The 23,047-nt window shown below is 39.4% G+C and overlaps 1 protein-coding gene across 2 annotated transcripts in view; it reads right to left on the bottom strand.

The window, feature by feature from the left end:
* The window catches only part of LOC149469876 (S-adenosyl-L-methionine-dependent tRNA 4-demethylwyosine synthase TYW1-like), a 257,623-nt gene that overhangs the window by 108,500 nt on the left and 126,076 nt on the right, over positions 1-23,047 (bottom strand). For both annotated transcript variants that reach the window (XM_089668480.1, XM_089668481.1), the window contains exons 12-13: positions 19,463-19,640; positions 7,616-7,751 (exon numbers count right to left, since the gene is read on the bottom strand). In XM_089668480.1, the coding sequence (XP_089524606.1) occupies positions 7,616-7,751; positions 19,463-19,640 (314 nt within the window). The remainder of the gene's footprint in view (positions 1-7,615; positions 7,752-19,462; positions 19,641-23,047) is intronic.

Below are 23,047 nucleotides of genomic sequence, written 5' to 3'. Positions count from 1 at the left end.
TTCATGGGACAAGCACTACTCACTTCTGACTCTCCTTTATCATCCTAGAAGTCATGAAGGTATATCTAAAATAATAAATCCATTTACTGCAGTCTTGTGGGTTGTTTTTAGATAGAAATAAAATCAACCTGGATATACAAGAGAATAGAAATTAATAGATATTCACTTGTGAAGCCTGATGTTAAATTATATATCAAGAAAAATAGGTAGTAGTCAAGATTCTTGATCACTGGTAAACAAAGACCCCGTGAAAATATACATATACTAGGCTTTGATTGAGAAGTTTTAAATCTGTGATCACAAATACTTAACAAATTTTGCCAAAGACAACAGTTCTGAAATAAGTATAATTAAAGAGTGAATAAACCTCAAAACTTTAAATATATGCCTTTACCCTTGCGAAGATGTAAATCACAGAGTTCTTTTACTTTAAAGTGATACTAAAGGCTCATTTAAATAAAAATAAAAAAAAAAAACAGTATACTTACCTGCTCTGTGTAATGGTCTTGAAGAGAGCAGCCCTAATCATCCCTCTTCTCAGGTCCCCCTCCAGCACTCCTTGCCCCTTCCCCCTGCTGAGTGCCCCCAGAGCAAGCTGTTTACTCTGGGGATACTCATGCGTGCTTGCTCCCAAGCCGCAGAGAGTGGCTCGGCCCAGCCCTGGCTCCCTCCTCACTGGCTGTGATTAGCAATGGATTTCACTGCTGTATGCCAGCCAAAGAGGAGAGCGAGACCAGGAAGAGCCACGTCTCTCGTCGTCCACAATGCTGGATCGCGATCAGGCTGAGGTGCTGCAAATATTCGGGGGGGCACGGCTGATTGAGGAGCTACACACTGAACATTTTTTACCTTCATGCATAGAATGCCTTTAGAACCACTTTAATTTTAGTAACCATGTAAATGTGCAGACACACAGTGGGTCTTATAAGTTTCTCTCATCTACACGTCATCAAGTCTATAAAAAAAAGTAAAATAAAATAAAGTGCCTGGGAGAATAAGTCACTACTCTCCGCCTAATGACAAGGGAAGTCCACGACTTGGCAATGATGTGCTGCTGTACCTTCAAACTGACCTACAGCCTTAGCTGCATTTTGTGCACAGCAAAGAAAAGCTGCCACTTGGCCACCATTAAAGGCTTCAGAGAAAAAAAAAAAAAAACTAATTTGGGCATGGTTTTTTAACTATGGAATCTGACACCCAATTGGGTACCCACCACGTTTCTACACCTCTTATTCTAAATACCTAGATAATTAAAAGATACAACTTCCTCATGAATGAACAAATTGCTTTTTTGGTGCCTGCTTGCAGGGATTTCATTTGCTCAGCACCTTAGGTAAGCAGATGAAGCCCAGCACCGCCTGTCAGCAAAGGAAAAAAAAAAACGTATCAAAATTTTCAGGGTTTTTTTTTTTTTTGTTTACTTTTGATTAGGGTTTGTCATTTGGGTGGACTCAAGGCTGCAGATAAGAAATGCAAATGGGTACCCATCATATAATTCATGTATTGCAAAATGTGTGTTAGGTTTTTTGCTTGATGTCAATATAATGTGGTATATCATGAAACTTCCCTTTAAAATTTTAAATAAATAGGTCTGAACACCAAAGTAAGTCATAAGCAGATAGTTATTTGTAAGTAATGTAAACGATATAAAAAACCTCTTGTAACCTTGTATCTGTCATATTTAAACTTTCTTTCCTGTTATCCCTAAATTGCTGTGACACAGCACAGTGAAATATATACGTGTCCTTTTATGCTGCAAATCACCTGTCTAAATACAGGAAGAGAAGACTTTTAGGTATTGTGTACATTTAACAAACCACAATCATTATCGTGACACTATGGGGGAGATTCACTAAAACTGGAGTGTGCAAAATTTGGTGCAATTCTGCATAGAAACCAATCAGTATCCAGATTTTATTGTCAAAGTCTTATTAAACAAGTTGCGGTTAGAAGCCGATTGGATACCATACACAGCTGCACCAGATACAGAGTGCTCTAGTTTTAGTAAATCCCCCTCTAGCTTTATCAGAAAAAAAAATAAAGCCATGTAAATAGCTTCAATTCAAATTTGCAATTACAAATATTTAGTAATTCTCATGTTTATTTATTTTGTTTGTATTGGTATGACACAAAAAAGTGAAGAAACGAAAAGCCAAATTTGACAGTCTATGGAAAACCCCAAACTGGACTGGAAAAAATTACTGGTACCTGCTCAAAATTGTAAGAAATAATTGCATTCCAGGTTTGTGATAGTGAGTAATTAAACTCACCTGTATTAATTAACAGATCTTATTGTTTCTGTGTCCACTGTGCGCAACATTGTCAAGACGGTTACAGACCATGGCACTGTAGCCAATATCCCTGGACGTTGACGAAAGAGAAAAATTAGATCAAATATTGCAATGATGGATTGTTCGATTGGTGGATAAAGAACCACAATAAACTTCCAGACAAATTCAAGCTGACCTTCAGGCACAGGGTACAACTGTGTCAGCTCGCACTATAAGTCGCAATCTGAATGAAAAGGGACACGATGGAAGGAGACCCAGGAGGACCCCACTGCTGACACAAACATAAAAAAGCAAAAACTTACCTGAGGAAGTCAAAATCCTTTATGGAGAATGTGCTGTGGACAGACAGAACAAAATTACAGCTCCTTGGTAAAGCTCATCATTCTCATCATTCTGCTGTTTTCAGAAAAAGAAAAGAACACATTCCCTTCAATCAAACATGGTGGAGTTTCACTGATGTTTTCGGGTTGCTTTGCTGCTTGAGGTACTGGATGTCTTGAGCATATGCATGGCATTATGAATTCAGAAGACTACCAAAGAATTCTGGGGTGCAATGTAGGGCCCAGCGTCAAAAAGCTGGGTCTCCATCAGAGATCATGGGTCTAACAGCAGGACATGACCCAAAACATGTCAAAAAAAGCACCCAGAAATGGTTTGAGACAAAGCACTGGAGAGTACTGAACTGGCCAGCAATGAATCCAGATCTCAATCCCATAGAGCACCTGTGAAGAGATCTCAAAACCGCAGTTGGGAAAAAAATCCATTCCAATCTGAGAGACCTGAAGCAGTTGGCAAAAGAGTGGTCCAAAATTCCAGTAGAGAGGTATAAGAAACTTATTGATTGTTACAGGTAGTGATTGCTTTCAGTTATTTTTTCCAAGGGGTGTGGTACCAAATATTAAATTGAGGGTGCCAATAACTTTGCCCAGTCCATTTTTGGGGTTTTGCATGGAATGTGTCAGATTTGACTTTTGTTTCTCCACTTTTGTGTGTCATACCAATACAAACAAAAGAAATAAACATGAGAATGCCTAAACATTTGTAATTGCAACAATTTTCTGGGCAAAGTGGTGCATTATCTGACAGAAATTCAGGGGTGCCAATATTTTTGTCCATGACTGTGACCGACTGTTGACTTGAGATATAATTCTATATGCCATTTTACATTCAAAGCTGTGAGTGTCCTCTAGGTGCATCGGTCAAAACATTCTTACCCAGAGCCTACAGTAACTTCACATATTTTATCAATGGGGACAAAAGCAGCTGCTTTGATTTAAAAGCTCCCTTGGTCACTTCCCTGCTCCCTACCATCTACAGAAAATTACTATATAGAGCAGTAGTGTGTGCTTAGATCATCTCTGTGCACCTGAAGTTTTCAGAGTTAGGTTCTACTGCTTTGCACAGTAACATCTTTCTGAATGACTCAGAGTGCTGGTCCACCTTCCCACCTTCTTCCAGACTGATATCTGGACTACAAAGGAATATGAGAAGTTCAAATGAAAGATACATTTCAGGAGCGCAATACCAATTTAAAGTACAACTAAAGGTAAATGTTTGGGGGTTTTTTTGGATAGAGTAAAAAGGAGGGTAAAAACCCCTCTTACTTTTTTTATTTTTGCCATCTGTGCCAATTGAGGAGACTTCTTGTAACTTCCTGTCCCATGGTAAAACCAGGAAATAATAGGAAATATCTCCAAATGAAAGGGATCCTGAACTGGTGGCCCATTGAAAAATGTCCTCTCTATTCCTGTTCTGGTGATCATCCAAAATCTGGGATTTTATTTCACTTTTTTCTTGGCGAGAATGATAAACAAGGTAAATATAGAATATTAATCTCACTAACGGGCACAGACAGCAATAAATCTCTAACAGGTGTTTTAAACCCTCTCCACTCTATCCAAACAATAAAAAAGTTCTGACTTTTTTAGTTATACTATATTGTTTAAATGTCAAATAACTATAAGAAGAAAAAAAATACAAGATCCAATGTTTCCTTCCCCATCCTGAAATGTGCCAGTTGCCAGGCTAGGTCTGACGTCAATACATAATTAACATAACTAGGTAACTAGCATTTTAGAAGAATTCTGCAATGATAGCTTCCATATTTCTCCAAAGGCACTTTTTTTTTTATCTGCCTGAAGCTTGGATGGGTTAATACTACCCAAAATATTTTTTTCCAACTGCATGTAATTTGACTGGAATGAAGTGTGTGTTTAATTTTATGAACTATGCCTAGCAACTCTTGCTGAACACTGTTTGTAATCAGGTAAGTCCATTAAAATACTCACTTAATTCAGAACATAGTCACCTGCACACTTAAAGCATTGAACAGTATTTATCTTTGTTGTTCTTTTGGCAAGCAGCTCTTCTCCACCTACTGCTAAATGAGCTTCTCAGGCAGTTAAATCAATGTCTTGGTGAAAATAAAGTTAGACAGTGTCAGGCAGCCTCACAAATAATGATGCATTTTGTAGCAGATGTCAGATACACTGCAGCCCATGCCATGCTGAGGAAATTGGCCTCCTTATGTTCATATTATCTCATAATAAGCCATGCACCTGCTCTAGCAATTGACCACTTCTTCACTTTCTGCTCATTTAGATAATGGTAAGAGCAATGAAAATAAAGTAGATGAACTCTAATTATCGTGGTAATTTGGAGTTACTTAAGAACATTTTAAAGCCTCACATTAGACTGACAGCTGGGGTAAACTGCATAAATTTCCAAAATATACCCAAAGTTTGAAGCAATGACAGATGTACATTATATGGAAATGAAGTCAACTGCTGCTGTTTTGCCCAATCTGAAAATAGTTTTTTTTAAACGGGAAGAGAAAAAGCTTGAATTAAAAACAAAAAGTGACTAGTCAAAAGCTGACAGAACACATTCTTCTATACCACCAGTTTTATAACTTCTGCCGTTAAAATAGAAGTCTGGGATTTTTAAAAAATTATACTTGCCTAGGTGGAAGCAGCATTGATCTGATACTGCATCTGTCCCTCAATGGCTCTAAGGCAGTTTTCCATGCCGTTCTGTCATGCACTGCCGTCTGCTCTAGCCCCCCCAGCGCTCACTGGTGTGCTGGGCTGTGAATGGGGCAGGAGCGCCTGGCTCAGGCTCTCAGCTGAGCCAGGTGCTGGTCCAGGCACCTGGATGGATCCCGAGTAGAGCCAAACAAGCCTGTACTTCTTTAAAGTACCACCTCTACAATTAAACGTTATTAAAATCACCAGCCAATTGCTTAAAGGCCTGTACACACAACAGAGTTCAGCTCAACAGTGTGTGTAAACAGCTTTTTTGAAGCCTTTAAAAAGTACCATTTACACATAGTAAGGAAATGTTAAAAACATCTTTATCTCCCCTTCCACATTTGCTTTAAAAACCTAGTAATGCTCTTAACATGCAAAAACTATCCAAATGATATCCATCTGCTGAGGCAAGAAAAAGCCCTTATTACTTTATCTTAAGAGTTATTTAATACTTGAACTCCTTCAATGCTAAAAGAAAGCAAGCACGTTCTCTGGACTATAACTTATTTCCTAAAAGCAGCTAATTCCCCTTCCACATTCTTGCAGGTTAGCGTGCAAGCAGTTTAATCAAAATAGCACCTCTAAAGTGTTCTCGTGCTTTAATCGAATTAAGGGTGCATTAGGATCATTAAATGTATTTGATCAGATTTTACCAGCATAAGTACTCGAATTTGACTTGACATCAGAATCTTGTAATCTCCAGCACTAAGCTGGCCATACACTAATAGAATTTTAATAAAAAATTTTCAGTTTAAGAACATTCATTCAATTTTGTAATCGTGGGGTCAAATCGATGGATGTTTGCTTTTGACCTTAGCAGTGAGAAAATACAAAAGAAGCAGGATGGAAAAGTTCTCTTGAATGAACAAATTTCTAACAGTGGATGTGCTTTTTGTTCAAGAAATTACATTCATTCCAAAACGGAATGTTGACATTTAAATTTTGAAGTACTTTCAACAGATATTTGTCAAGTCATCAAATGTATTGAGGACTTGCTAACGAATATTCATGTGACTTTTCGTTTGAAATTTTATTGGTGTATGGCCAGCTTTAGGTGGGGAACATACTGTAAGAAAATCAGATGAACAGTCATCCGGTTTCCCTTAAAGTTTTACAGCAAGTCAAACCTGAGGATGGTACTAATTGTACAAACTCTCGAATGACAAAGGCTTTTTTTTTCCGTTTGAAGTAGAAATGTTTTAGCAAAGATTATTGTTTCTCATCATGCACAGTCTTTCATATTCTTAGTTCTATTCACATATGAGAAACATTTTGGAGCTTGTCCCTTTGGAAATTACCATCTGGAAAGTCTGAATCGAATGTAAAAACTTGTGTACACACTATAGGGAAATCAAATAATAGTTCCTTGTATGGAATTTTCTTTTCAAATTTTCATATAGTATGTACCCAGCTTTAGACAGAGTGGGTGAGGCAGATGTTGAAAACATTCATCCTCTACTGCAGTGCTTGCATTTAAAATTTGAATCCCCAGAATGCAGGAGGGAAAACAGTGACCTCATAACAATGCTTTTGTTGCTTCCCTGTCTAGTCAAAGGTAGGGTAGTTGCTACAGTAGGCTGCATTACTCAACTACACAAAGGTCTGAGATTCAGGATCTGGCTGTGCCATCTTGTAGAGGTGTCTAGAAGTAAAATAGTCTCAAAAGGTATGTTCAAATATGCAGTGCTCAGCAATTATCCGCATGAACAGCAGCATCCTTCATTCACATAGATCTGTGAATTAATGAACTGCTTGGTTTTAGCTGCAGTATGCTTTAAGCAGATGTCTAAGCACAAGATATTTGTTGGATAGCACTCATTATATTAACTGCATTACAAGATAATCTAAAACTAGGTCAAAGCAAATACTACTCCGGCTGTTAGTTTACACCTTGATATTTACTGTGGATACATTACAGTAGTTTTTTAAGCTACTAAAAACTGGAATTATGAAGTAGGGTGCTATAAAAATTAAAGAAATAGGAAATAATTACAGAAATGCAAGCCTTTGGCATTATTTTTCACTCCAAAGTGGGATAGCCATTTTTTTCCCTTAACACTGAAAGTATGAGTTAAATAGAACACTTCATGTTAAATCTCAAACCAGCAGGATTAGCCACGGAGCTCTGAACATCTGGTCTGTTTAAGGTCTGTCCCTTAATTAGGAATTGCTTTAAAATACAGCTGCAGATCCGAGGTTAGATACACAAGACAGAGAAAACATGAAAACTCGTACTGTTGTAAACACTTGCATCTATGTCAAGTAACAACATGTTAATAAAATCCCATATTTTACCTTTTCTGCCAATGCCGTCAAGCTGTCAAGAAACCTTTGCCAAAAATCCTTGAACAGTGGGCGATCAATTTTCTTAAGGCTGTCTTTGGTACTTGCATCCACACTCACATACAGCTGTGTGACTGGCTCCAGTGACCTGACAAAGGATATATCACTTTATTAGCCATTCTCACTATATAATACTAACTTTACAAAACTGATAGACACACTCGTTTGTAAACAGATATGCAGATTACAAAGAAAAATGAACCAATCTTCAGACATACTTCACAATACATAGCTTGCCTGTGGCATTTCAACCCAGACTTTCCTAGTTTTATTTCTAACCTACCTGCTTAAGCATTATAGGCAAAAATCTATTTTATTTGCACTGGTTTTTAATGGAAAATAGTTTTTTTTTTTTTTTTTTTTTTACTTTTAATATTTTTATTTTTCCAAAAATATAATTACATTGTATATACAAAAATAGACCTACACATTAGCCAAACTTTGTAGAAACAGGTCGCATGAAGATATATACAGTTCCAAAAGTACAGAATCAGCACAGTAATACAGGATTCGTAACTTGCCAACTAAGGGTGGGAGGAAGTGCTCCATAAGGGTGAAAAGCTCATCTGTGAGACCTGAACAATAATGTAGGCATAAAATAAGAAGTATCAGAAGATAGAGAAGAAGAGGAAAGAAAAGGATGAAAAGAATAGTAAAAGAAGAAAAAAAAAAAAAGAAGGGAACACCTGGACTAAATGACAGTAGAGCTAAGATCCTCTCAAGTACAAGTTACATATTGCACACGAAAGGTCAAAATGGACATATTTCACCCAGGGGCCCCAGGTGTGCTCGAAGTGCTTAGAGGTGTCAGAGCTCGCTAGCAATTTGCTCATCGAGTATTATCCATGAAATCTTTCGCTGAAATGTAGTAACTGACAAGATTTTGTCCATGAGCGAACAATGGTGAGTTTAGCTGGTAATAATATAAAAAGGATTAACTTATTTGAAGCGTGGGAGCCCCTCCACCGGTTTGTTCAATAAGGCCACTATGGGTAGTTGGGGTACTGGAACTCCCAAGACCTTCCTGATCAAACCAAAAATTTAGTTTTAGAAACTCCGTAATTTTGGACATTCCCACCAGATATGATACATGGTGCCGGACGAGTGGCAGCCGTGTAAATACAATGGCAATGTGCCCTGGAAAATCTCGAGAGTTGGGAGGGGACCATATACCATCTTGTCATGACTTTCACATTTGCTTCCACCACCGAGATATTCAGGACTCCCTTAAAGGCGTGATGAAAGCAATTGTGCCAGTGTTCTAGATCTCTGTCCGAGTAAGTCCAGATCCCTGGCCTGCATATAAGGCAGTTTATCGGCGGTGTCCAATTAGAGCCTGTAAATGACCGATATTCCGCCTCTCTGACCAGTGTCCTGCGAGCACCATTGTTCATAAGGGGATATTTTAAGAATCTCAGGAGCTAACGACTTTATAAAGTGGGAAAGTTGATGGAACCATAAGGTCTCCGAGGGGGGGCATTTTCAATTAAGATTGCCAATGTAACAGGGTAAAGGGCCCCAGAGGTCAGCAAGTGACGCATCCTATAAAGGCCCTTATTGAGCCACCAGCGGAAAGTCTCCAAGTCCATCCCTGGGGTGAATGCTGGATTATTAAATAGAAGAGATAATGGAAAAAAAAAAGTGAAATACGATTGTTCCACACCCTGTCCTGTTCTGCCAGGAAGTACAATAGTGATGGGGCCTAGAGTGGTGGTCTGCATTTTGGGAGTCACCATTTTATGAAGTCCAAGGGGTTCACTCCTACAGCCAATTTCTCCATGTTTATCCATTCAGGTTTTTCAGCCCTAGAGTAGAGTATACTGCTAAAAGCTTTGCGAGTTGGGTAGCCTGGTGATACAAAGCGAGCTGCGGGAGACCTAGACCATCTTTGGTCTTATGTGTGAAGAGGACCCGTTTGCTCAATCGGTAGCCTTTACCTCCCCAGACTAACTGAATCATTTTGCCTTGAAACCTGGAAAGGTCAAACAATGTGATCAATATGGGTAGGGAACAAAAGTTATAAAGTAGGCGTGGTAATAAAGTCATCTTAATGGAATTAATTTTGCCTAGCCAGGATAGACCATGGTGTGTCCACTCCTGAAGATCTTCTTCTAGTTTTTTATATAAGGGAAGGTAATTGACTTTGTATAAGGTGGAGATTGGAGGACGTAAGATGGATTCCCAAATAGGGACAAAGTCAGTCCTCAAAGAAAAAGAAAAAGAAAATGCAGCCTGCAATCGGGACACCAGTGCCTGGGAAAGATTGATAATGCCAATGATTTTTGTATATTTATTTTAAGGCTGGAGGTGTCTCCAAACTCCGCTAATAGATTATGTATGTTGTGTAGAGAAATGAATGGGGAGGATACAAATAATAGTAAATCATATGCAAAGAGGGTGCATTTGTGAATTTGACTGCCTCAAGATACCCCTTGAATATTAGGGTCAGCTTTTATGGCAATGGCCAATGATTCAATAGCTATAGAGAATATTAGAGGGAAGAGGGGACATCCTTGTCTAGTTCCTCTCATTATGTGAATAGGATCCGAATGGAAGCCATGGATCCTATTGCCCTCGGGTTAGCATGTAATGCCTGTATGATTGAAAGAAATCGAGTTCCAAAGCCCCATGACCCTAAAAGCTTGAAAAAGTATGGCAAGGAGACCAAGTTGAAGACCTTTTGTAGGTCTATAGAGAGCAGCATAGGGAACCCCAACATCCCAGCGGGACTGTAGCAAGGAAAGGATATTGATGGCTCTTCTAATTTGATCCGGACCTTGCCTACTGGGAAAAAAGCCTACTTGGTCTTTATGAATATATATGGCAATAAAGGAAGCTAGTCTATTGGCCAAAATTTTGGTAAGTAATTTAAGATCATTATTGATCAACGATATTGGCCTGTAATTTTTGACCTCTCCTGGGTCTTTACCTGGTTTGGGGATTACAGAGATTGAAAGCAGTCTTCATATCAGGGTCTACCTGTTGCCCTGACCTCAGGGAATTGAAGAACCGCTCCAAATGAGGAACTAATATCAGTGCAAATTTTTGATAGTATACTGCAGGAAAACCATCTGGCCCTGGGGCTGAGGAATGTTTTGCCTGCTTGACTGCCTGAAGAATTTCTTTAAACGCAATGGGTGAGTCCAGTAAACCCTTGTGTGAAGCAGATAACTAAAGGAGATTGAGAGATTGGAGAGGATACATGGTTCGGAGTTTCAGAGGGAGCAGCAGTGTACCGTTTACTACAGAAGTGTTGAAATTCCGTAAAGGCTTTTCATGGGTCTTGAGTATATGTGCCAACCAGGCATCTGATTTTGGGTAGTGCCTTTTGGTGAATTTCAGATTGGGAGTCCATTAGCCCGCCCAGGGTACGCTCAAGGAGCAATTCGGTAGATGCAGAAGAATCCCTCAGGAGGTAGAGAATCATGGGGAAGGGGGGAGAGTGGTGTACCTCCATCGGAGAAGTCCTCTCCTACGTGTTCGGGAGCCTGGCGCTCAATGTGAGTGCTGTGAAGGCATGGTGGCCATCTTGGCTTCAGATGGGGAAGGCTTTTTAGATGGAGGAGGCCGGGACCGAGCTTGTATCTCCGTTCCGCTGGTCAATGGAGATTCAGGGGGGGTCCGCCGGGTGTCCCGGGCTCCGTGAGGCCTCTGGAGATCCTCAAGGGGGGCTGTTATCAGCCACGGTGAGGAGCGTCGCAGCTAAGCAGCCATCTTGCCAGAGCCTGCGCATGTGCCCCTGGAAAATAGTTTTTTGCTTTTTTGTTTAATAATGGCATTATCTCACAAATGAATATGCTTGGTATTTTTTTTTCCAGGCATTTTGTCTGCAAAGTCTATTGAAAAAGCTTATAAATACGTTATCATTGCTAAAGAAAATTTTGCACTAAAATGAAAAGGTGCAGTTTTTCAGCAAGGGTCCCCTCTCAAAACTTTCACAAAAAAATTTGCAGAGAAAGAAAAAAAAAAAAAAAAAGTTTGTTAACCATTTGCTGCCTGTCATCCATTTCAACATTCTCTCCTTTGGAGCAACCAGCCAACACTATGTGCAGCTGGTGGCTCTCAATCCTAGCAGTTACTGACAGATTTGTTCTTCACTGACTACAGGGAACCATTTAGCATGGTTCCCAGTCATGTGACCATTATGTCAGTTATGACATATTCATCACATGCAGGCTGGAGGCTTTACTGAATAGCATAGAAGTCTTCACTTGATCACAGCCACTTTCAGGCTACAGTAGCCATCTGTAGTGATATTATGAATATATAAAAAATAAGAAAAAAAAAGCTGAATTGGTCATTCTATAATTTAAAAGTAGCCTTGAAAATGGTGTACTGTGTTCTTAAAAAGAATTTAGGTATGCAAATTGGTTAAAAAAAAAAAAAACCGGCAAGTGACACATGAAGATACTGCTAAATTTGATCTGGGCATCCAGGCATCAATGACCCCATGGATATGAAGGGGTTAATAGGTAAGGGTGACCTCACTATCTTTATATCAAGATCTCAGACAATGCAGGGTAAATACAGAAGATGCTACTGATATGGTATGGTGAAAGTATATTTACTTTTTTGCTCCCATAGGTGTTTTTTGACAATTTGTATAGTGGTCCAGTTGAAATGAGCTGCTTTTAAAATGAAAACTTAACTTTCAGCAAAGTTGTTTTTCAACTTTTCCCCTATTACTCCACAAGAGTAGCTTCACTGAGAGGTTCACTGTGCAGTTCTGCCCAGTCTGCACAGCCTTTGCAGAAAGCTACCGACTACACCCAAAATCTACTGCGCAAAAGTGCCACTCACTCTATTCCCTATGCACCTTGAAGAGTCTGAGGCCACATGGAAAAAGGTGTTATGGTCAGATGGTTAAACTATATGCCTGGCAGAAATCCAATATAGCTCACTATCCAAATAACACCATTCCTACAATAAAGCATGGAGGGGATATCATCTTATTATGGGGGTGTTTCTCTGCAGCAGTGACTTGAGCTCGTCAGAATAGAAGGAAAATGGATGGGGTAAATACCGTCAAATTCTGAGGAAAATCTGCTGCCCTCTGCCAGAAAGTTGTCAACGAAAAGAAGGTTTGCCTTCCAACATGACAATGGCCCAAAGCACACAGCATAAATGACCACACAGCTGTTCAAGGAGAAAAAGGTCAATGTCCTTGCATGGCCTAGTCAGAGCCCAGACTTAAATCCCACTGGACATTTGTGGAATGACAGACTGCAGTCCACAATCACTCACCATCAAATTTAATTGAAACTGAGAATTTCTGCGAAGAAGAGTAGGCATAAATTGCAAGTCTAGATGTGCAAAGTTAGTAGAGACATATCCCAACAGATTAAAGGATGTAATTAAAGCAAAAGGTGGTTCAACAAAATACTGACACAAGGGGGTGATCCTTTTTCCAACTTCTTTCACTTGGAAGTTATAAGTTGATCTTAGGGAGGTGATCCTTTTTCCAACTTCTTTCACTTGGAAGTTATAAGTTGATCTTAGGGAGGTGATCCTTTTTCCAACTCAATGACTGTTTTTCATTTTTTTTCCCTGACGTGTTAGTGTTATATCTTTAACCTAGATGTTATAAGTTGCACAGCTGGATAAAACAAAAATGGCATCTATCTTCATTTCAGGCTACAAAGCAATAAAATGTGATTATTTTAAAAGGGGCATGATTCTTTTCTATACCCACTGCAAACACCTTACAACTGAAAAGGTTAATTTAAAGCTAAAAGCCAAACTCCAGGTTTTATTTCACTTTAAATAGTTTGATTGAGCCAAGCTGGTGAAAACAAACCATTTCTACTAATTCACCCTCTGTCAGCACTGTAGAAACTGTATGAAGCTGATGCAACATACAGTATACAGCACTGTGTTCTAATAGCAGTACAAAGACTTCCCATTCTGTACCTGAAACAAAACTATGCGCTGCTCAGCCAGTCACAGGATACGGTGTATTTTTATGAATGAATACAAGGCTTCCTCGGAGATGGAGATTGTGGCATCATTCGCCCATCTCTCCACTTCAGCCAATCAGAAGAAGCCTTCTATTTATTCATAAAATACAAAGTATACTGTGAATGGCTGAGCGTCTCTCCACCAGGTTAGATTTTGTTACAGAAACAGAACAGAAAGTCCCCATACCACTAGTAGAACACAGCACTCTATGCTATATGCAGCTGATGCTACATACAGTTTATAAAATCAAAATAATGTGCAGTGCTTATCTACTATAAGAGCTAAGCTAAAGAAAAATTATTTTAAAGAACAATCTTCTCAAGCAAATGTAGACAACCCATAAAAATAATATCACAATAAGTCCACTTTGTGTGCGCAAAATGCTTTTAGAAACAGTTATAATGGTGTATGAAAAGTATCCGTAAGATCACTGTGCTGCACATAGCCTGTGTGGAGGGCAGAGCTGTGGGAGGACTCAGCAGGCACACATACTACAGGCTGATTGCAGAAAACTATAGGGGGGGTGAAGGATACCAGACCAGTTACCCTGCAGAATGAAAGAAAGCAGAATAAGTGGTCTTTATTACAGGAAGCTCCTGTATGAAGGCATTGTTTTCACTGGATTACTGCACTGATCTGATCAAATGCACAAAGCACAAGTAAAAATACACAAGCCAGTTGTATTTAGACTATATTTGCTCTTCCCAGAGTTCAGCTTCAATGTATGAGATATATGGTTCATCATTAACTAGAATCACATAGCTAATAAACCGTACACAATATACAGGAAAGCGGTTTTAAAAAAAAAAGATATACGGACACAAATTAGAACCAGATTTGTGTTGGAAATTTGTTTCAGAGCAGGTGTTAAAAATGGGATTGTTGTACTTAACCCCTTCATGCCTAAGGGTAAAACAAATCTAAATGCCTAAGCACAATTTTGCAACATTGACATGTGTACAAATACTTTGTACATCCAGGTGAATTATACCTTGTTGTTTTCAGGACAAATTGGGCTTTCATTTGGTGGTAAATGGTAATGGATATCTCCTGATTTTTTTTTTATCAAAAGGAAAACTGGCCCAAAATAGTAAAAAGAAAACATTTTTTTTTTTGATTTAGCTGTGTGTTTCTTGTTACTACCATAACTTACCTCCAAAGAACAACCCAAAATAAATTCTCCAGCTCTTGACGATCGCAGCGATACCATATATATGTATGTTATTTGTGGGTTGTACCCGTAGTAAAAACCCAGAAACAATAGTGCGCATTTTGTTTTTGTTTTACCTAAAACACACTGACACCAAATTTTTTTTAAAATCCTGACCCTTTGACCTTGGCTCTCAGTGACACCGCAGTCTTTGTGCTGGGAGCACGCTCTGCAGCGCGCTCCCAGCAGAAAGACAGGTACGCAAATATGCGGCCCCACGGAAAAAAGCCCAGTTCTGTTAGGCTGCATATTTGTGTTACATCGGTGTCAAGGGGTTAACATTAAATTTGTTTTTGGAGGACATTAGAATTAGACATCTGCAAAAAAAAAAACAAACAAAAAAAAAACAAAACAAAAGCATACCCAGTTCGTACATGCCCAATTCCAAAATTGAAAATTTCTGGCACATCCTGAAATGAAAAATATGACAAAGAAGACCCAGGACTGCTGGGTAGTTAAAAACCTATATCAGGCAGGAATAAGACAGTATTCCTGTCCCAAAACTCCGGCAACTGGTCTCCTCAGTTCCCATATGTTTATGTTGCTGCCATCAATTTCAAAATTACCTCATTTTTTTTTCTTAAAATTGAATTCTTCCAGTTTAAACATTTGATTTTTTCTGCATGGTTGAGGCAACTGCACTTTGACTCTGTTTAACTGAAGGCATTGCACTATTGTCAGGAAGGGGCGTGGGATATTTTTGTATTCTGGTTTTATTTTGTTTTGCTGGCTGTGACAGTTAATGTTATGTTAAAATAAAATTAATAAAAAGAATTAAAAACATTTTATTTTTTATTTTCTATTGTGAAAATAATATGGGTTTATGAGATTTGAAAAATTGCATTCTGTTTTAATGTAGATTTTACACAGCGTCCCATCACTTTTTGAAGTGGGCTTGTAAAACCTTCTGTCAGCTGCTGTAAACCTGTCCTGTGACAGAATGAAAGCAAACTCTCTACATGGCAAAATCTGTTTCAGAACTTTGCAAATCATTTTCAGTAGACGGCACATAATTATCAGTGCAAGGATTGCATATTTACAGTAAAACGATGACATGCATCGATCATCCATAACTTTATGATCACTGACAGGTTGAGTTAATAGAACTGATCATCTCATTATAATGGCATCTGAAAGTCGGCAGGATATATTATACAGCCAGTAAACACGTTGTCCCTTAAGTTGATGTGTTGAAAGCAGAAAAAATTAGCTTTACAATGTGTTGTGTACATGGCTGCATAGTTGCCGACTGGTCAGGGTACCCATGTTGACCCGTGTCCACAGCCAAATGCATCTACAATGGGCATGTGATCATTAGAAGTGGACCACAGAGAAATGGAAGAAGGTGGCCTAGCCTGATCAATCACATTTTCTTTTACATCATCTGGATGGCTGGGTGTGTATGTCTCTTACCTGGGGGAAGAGATCGTGCCAGCATATAGTATGGGAGGAAGGCAAGGCAGCAGAGGCAGAGTGGTGCTTTGGGTAAGGCTCTGCTGGGAAATCTTGGGTCCTGCATGGGTTTCCTGCTCATTTGGTGTAGGAAAGGGGAAAGCACATTAACTTAACTGATCCTCTGCTTCCCTGGCAAATGGTGCTGCCCTCCACTCCGGCAGTTGACTGTTCCTCAGCCGCCTTACATTACGTACAGGGCAATGGGCCCTGTATCCATCTTGACTGGTTCAGAGGACCTAAAGCTATGTACACATGGGCTGAAAATTATCCAGCTCAGCAGGAACCGACCAACTTTCGGTCATGGAGTACAGCCATCTCTTCAACAGAAGCTAGTCTAAAGAACGGGGTAGTTAGAACTTCCTTCACTGTCAGAATTTAATAGAACAGCAGGGGAGAAACTACCAGTGTGTACCCATATACAAGAATACAAAAGTAAGATGGAGTTTTAGTTAATTAAAAAAAAAACAAACTTAAAAATAAAACCTATTTTTTTTAGTAATTTTTGAACAACCAACAGAATCAAGTTTGAATTGGCAGAGTCACAGGTGGACAAAAAGGTAGAACTATATAAATCACCCCCTGTACAAATCAGGATGCATCCCAGAGAGTATTCCTGGGTTGAAAATTCTATGCCTCGCACCAGGTGAATTTTGGTTTCCAAGAAGGTAATCCTTTGAGAGGTAGATGTTCTAGCTTTTATCAGCATAGGAATGACAAATTTACACAAAAAAATGCCATTTCTTAGGACCTAGGCTACAACAGCCATACTTTAAGTAAACCCTGTAGCTGGGTATTAAACTGGTGCTTGGGACAAAAGATTTGGATGGCCTGGGAGGATCCATAGAGCATGGAGAGTCTTCCAAGAGTTTGATGAGGGTTGAGTACCACATCTGCCTGGACCAGTTTTGTCTGATGAGTATCATTAGAATTCCCTCCTTTCTCAATTCTGTGGAGCAGATGAGGGAGGAGCTTCAGAAAAACAAAAAAAAGTCATAGATCAGGCCGAATTGATCCCATAGAGCCACCAGAGCATCCAATGCTATGGCTGGAGGATCATTGCACCTGGATACAAACTTACCCTGTTTGTTGTTGAATCTAGAAGCCAGGAGGTCCACATCCAGCATTTCACAACTGTGGAGGTCCTAAAAAACCTTCCAAATTTCCAAGGATGGAATGCCCATGCTGGAGGAGGCTAGAATGCCCATGCTGGACAAGGCTAGAATGTTAAGTGCAGCCCAAGTCAAAATCTAGTCCGCTTCTCTTTGAGCTGAGAGTTCTAGTTCCTCCCTGATCAATGTAGCACTGTGTTGTCTGGTCCTACAGCCACAAATTGGCCTTATGATGCTGCAGCTATATATTTTGTAAATTGTTAAGCTGAAAAGGGGGTGAAGACATGACATCTGGTATCTAGCCATGCTATTGTTGTAACAATTAGATGCGAATTATAAAAGTAACAAAAAATAGGATTCACAACACGTTTTTCTGTGATTTGCCCCTTTTATAAAAGTAACTAGAATCATGTTTCAAGTACAGAACTTTTGTTTTTTGGTTCTATAAACACAAACATACACACAATGGAAAAAAAGGCAAGATCAGAAATCTCTTGCAGGTAAGTGGGTGTGCAAAGGAATTACCCTGTACAACCTAGTATAGGTAAGAGATTTTCTATCAAGTATTTTTTCTATTGCTCTAGTCAGAATGTCATTTAGCTCTTTAAGTATCCCTGTGGATTAAGACATGTGGGGAAAAACAGAGAAGTTAGGTTGTGTATAGGTGAACACAGAAGCAGCAGATGGCTGATTTTACATCGTCTGTGGCAAAAAGTGTTTGGACAGCAGGTCATACAGTAACTGTTCCCAGTTTGCTTTGCCATTATGGAAGGGGTTAATACTCCTAGAACATGTGGTAACCTGGTTCGCCTAACATTACAGAAAGAATTTTTCCAGATCTGTAAAATTGATATGCTCTCCTTCAAAGGGATGAATGAGGATAAGAATCTATCATTATTCACAAGATATAAGTGCTCCTGGCTAGTATTGTTCCTATCAATATAAGGTGGTTAACGTAATCCTCTTGATGTGTATACTGTATGCAGACACAGGTGACTATGCACTGCTGTGTTGGTCTTCTTTCCCAATATCTTCTCGCCTAGGATTTAAGATCTTTTTTTTTCCTCACGCTGCTGTTCATTTTTATATATAAATGTTTTAAGTGATGTGGTGGAGCGTGACCCTATAAGACAGTAAAGAGCAGTCTGCTCCTTCCAGAACGGGGCAGCCTCCCCATGTCTGTTTAGCCATTTTCTACAGAGGTTGGCAGTCTGCATCCAAGAGGTTGTGAACTGGAAGTGATGTCACAAAAGTGTGACTTCCTGCACTGGACATGACATCACTCTGTCAGGGGATCTCAAAGGCATGTCTAGTGAATGTCGGAGCCAAGGTTATTTCTTGTTAATTGCTTTACTTTTAGCCTAGTTCTTCTCCCTGGTCTAATGAAAATGTATATGGTGCTTGTAGTTGAGAATTTGGTTTTGTCTACATAGAGGAACTGTGGGGAGATCATGTCCCAAGTACTAAAGTTTACTTTATAAAATGCTTTCTTTTAGAAATATACAAAATGTTAAAATGTTAGCTGTCTGGAATGCTGCCTATTATTCAGAGTGTATTATTGTCTCTCTAAAGTAAACCCAATCTGTGGTTTCAGCAGCGATGTAATTAACTCTTTATGCACTGATGTTTTGATTTGGGTGTGCATTAGCTTATTTTTTAATTTCACTAAGTAATTTAGGTTAGTTCTGCAAAATCCAAATAGAATTTCCACAGTCAACAAATACAATTTATTACACAGGCTGTGTGGGGTTGTTTATGGAATGCTTGCCCTAACTTGATTGACATTTGATTCAGATCTTGAATCATAAGTGATCATTTTTTATTGTCAAGGGAAAAAGGACTGCTTTCACAGTCAATGAAAAATACTAATCTCACTAATCCAATATATAAAATAGTTCAACTATTACACAACACCTTTCAGTTGTATATAATCTAACATTTGAGAAAGCGAAGGCAATGTTTTAGCACGTAATTTAAATAAATTAATAGGGGTCAATGTTTTCAACAAGTTATATAAGAAAGCTAAGAACATCATCACCTGGTAACATGCATACCTATACCACTTACCTTATTTCTTCTGGAAATTGTGCATTTGTAACAAGAAAACTGGATATGTTCTGCTGATGAAGCAACCTGAGAAGCTTGTTGATCTCAGGGTACATAATTGGTTCTCCAACTAAAGAAAGAGCACAATGCTTGACGGCCATGCCTTCTTCAAATCGATCAGGTTTTACACCAGGCACCCCTGAAAAACACAAAACAAGTTTGAAAAAAAAACCCAAAAAAAACGCAATACAAAAGACAATGGATGTGTTTCATTTTCGAATAACTTCAGGGACAACCTAAACTTTTAGTGAAGTTTTTAACAATTTCCCCCCTCAACCTTAAGCATAATCCATATAACAAAATACTTATCTTTCAGACCTGCTGCAGAGTCCTTCGGCCTTGCCCAGCAATACAGTCTTCGCAGAAATAAAGTCCTGGCTGGGTACTGCCACAGTTGCACATGGCCACCCTTACCTAGATGGCTGAATCTACAAAGAGTGTGAACCAGCCATGGGAATGAAAGAGGCCATGGCATACATGGACAGTGGGGGGTGGGTGTACCCAGGCAAACGTTTTTCCATGCAAAGGCTTTTGCAGTGCTCAGCAAGGCTACACAGTGAAGAACTCAAGAGCATGAATGAAGTCATGCTTACACTGAGGGAGGGAGCTGGCTTCACTAAAGAGGAAGTTGTCTTTCAATGGGAATGCATAGTGGTATTGAATACATTCAGTTTTATGGCCATGACTAGGGTAAAAAAAAAATAGATGCATAAAAATATTTAAATTCTACTGATATGAGGCATCTTTTCAAACCTTACCAATATAAAATGACAATATAAAACTAAACATATATTTGCATTTTATGTAACTTTTCAAAAGGTATGCTGAAGCTGCCACCATGTACAGTGGATATAAAAAGTCCACACCCCTGTTAAAATGTCAGGTTTCTGTGATGTAAAAAAAATGAGAAAGATAAATCATTTCAGAACTTTTTCCACCTTTAATGTGACCTATAAACTGTACAACTCAATTGAAAAACAAACTGAAATCTTTTAGGTGTGTGTGTGGGGGGCAGGAGTAAACCTAAAATAATTAAAACAATGTGGTTGCATAAGTGTGCACACCCTCTTATGACTGGGGATGTAGCTCTGTTCAGAATTAAGCAATCACATTCAAAATCATGTTACATAGGAGTCAATACACACCAGCCATCATTTAAAGTGCCTCTGATTAACCCCAAATAAAGTTCAGCTGCTCTAGCAGATCTTTCATGACATTTTCTAAGTCGCATCCCACAGCAAAAGCCATGGTCCACAGACAGCTTCCAAAGCATTAGAAGGATCTCATTGTTAAAAGGCATCCATTAGGAGAAAAGTACAAAAGAATTTCCAAGACATTAGATATACCATGGAACACAATAAAGACAGTCATCATCAAGTGGAGAAATATGGTGCAACAGTGACATTACAAAGAACTGGACCTCCCTCCAAAATTGATGGAAAGATAAGAAAACTGGTCTGGGAGGCTGCCAAGGGGCCTACAGCAACATTAAAGGAGCTGCAGGAATATCTGGCAAGTACTGGCTGTGTGGTACATATGACAACAATCTCCCGTATTCTTCATATGTCTGGGCTATGGGGTATCGTGGCCAGACCGCAGCCTTTTCTTATGGAGAAAAACATCCAAGCCCGGCTACATTTTGCAAAAACACATCTGAAGTCTCCCAAAAGCATGTGGAAAAATGTGTTATGGTCTGATGAAACCAAGGTTGAACTTTTTGCCCATAATTCCAAAAGATATGTTTGGTGCAAAAACAACACTGCACATCACCAAAAGAACACCATACCCACAGTGAAGCATGGTGGTGGCAGCATCATGATTTGGGGCTGTTTTTCTTCAACTGGAACTGGGGCCGTAGTCAAGGTTGAGGGAATTATGAACAGTTCCAAATACCAGTCAATATTGGCACAAAACCCTCAGGCTTCTGCTAGAAAGCTGAACATGAAGAGGAACTTTATCTTTCAGCATTACAATGACCCAAAGCGTAAATCAAAATCAATAAAGGAATGGCTTTATCAGAAGAAGATGAAAGTTTTGCAATGGCCCAGCCAGAGCCCAGACCGGTATCCGATCAAAAAACTGTTGAATGATCTGAAGAGGGCTGTGCACAAGAGATGCCCTCGCAATCTGACAAATTTAGAGTGTTTTTACAAGGAAGATGTGCCATCCTGATAAACTCATACCCAAAAAGACTGAGCGCTGAGTGTAATAAAATCAAATGGTGCTTCAACAAAGTATTAGTTTAAAAATGTGCACACTTATGCAATCATATTTTAGTTTTATATTTTTACTTCCCTCTACCTAAAAGATTTCAGTTTGTTGTTCAACAGAGTTATACAGTTTGTAGATTACATTAACCTCCTCCCGCCTGCCATATAAGGAAATGATGGGAAGGCGGCAGTTCTTTCATTCTGGGAGGACGTCCCCCCACTCTAACTGCGCATGCGCGCCTCCGGGGGAGCACAGCACGGTGATCGGTGGTGCGCTGTGTCCCTGGGACACAGTGGATCAGCGATCACCATAAAAAGCCGATGACCCAAGCTCTGTCATGTGATCAGCTGTGTCCAATCAAAGCTGAACGCATGTAAACAAGGAAATGATGGTTATCGGCAGTCCTCTCTTCACGCAGACAGCGCGTGAGGAGAGGAGAGACGGTAAATCAGCATTCTTCAGAGGAGACATGTACACTGATCATCAGTGCCCAGATAATCAGTGTAGCATCCTCATACCACCTGTCAATGCCCATAATTGCCACCTGTAAGCACCCATCAATGCCACATACCAGTGCTCATCGGAGCTGACTTTCAGTGCCAACTATCAGTGCCCGTCAGTGCCGCCTAACAGTTACAACCAGTGCCACCTATCAGTGCTATGAGTGCTGCCTTCAGTGATGCCTGTCAGTGTCCATCAGTGCAGCCTCATAAGCGCACATCAGTGAAGGACAAACATTACCTAACAAAATTTTGTAACAGAAACTAAGAATAAACTTATTTTCAAAATTTTCAGTTTTTAGTTTTTCAGCAAAAAATAAAAACCCCAGTGGTGATTAAATACCACCAAAAGAAAGATCTGTCTAAAAAAAATAATAACAATTTCACATGGGTAAAGTGTTGCATGACCGCTCAACTGTCAAAGTGCAACAGCGCTGAAAGCTGAAAATTGGCATGGGCAGGAAGAGGGTAAAAGTGCACGGTTGGCAAGTGGTTAAAAGTAGAAAAAGTTCTGAAATGATTTATCTTTGTCTCATTTTTTTGCATCACAGAAACCTGACATTTTAACAGGGGTGTGTAAACTTTTTTATATCCACTGTAGGTAGGTGCTCATGAGTGTTAACAACTGTGAGTAGCCCACTTGCTGTCAGAGCAAATCCCACCTAGGAGTCAAATTTTTCTAAAGCCTTCAATGGTCACGTGCGATTTTGCCCTGGCATTTCATTTGCGGGGAGGGGTTATTCCAGATATTAAAGATATGTATGGCAACATCCTATCCAGGATGTTCTCACACTGGAAGTTAGATTGTGGGTTTAACAAGTTGCATTAGCTCTTG

The sequence above is a fragment of the Staurois parvus genome, unplaced genomic scaffold (genome assembly GCF_062004578.1).
Source record: "Staurois parvus isolate SC_StPar_1 unplaced genomic scaffold, SC_StPar_1.0 ptg000058l, whole genome shotgun sequence".
In the NCBI taxonomy this organism is placed as follows: Eukaryota; Metazoa; Chordata; class Amphibia; order Anura; family Ranidae; genus Staurois; species Staurois parvus.
This window is presented reverse-complemented; position numbering and strand designations above follow the sequence as displayed.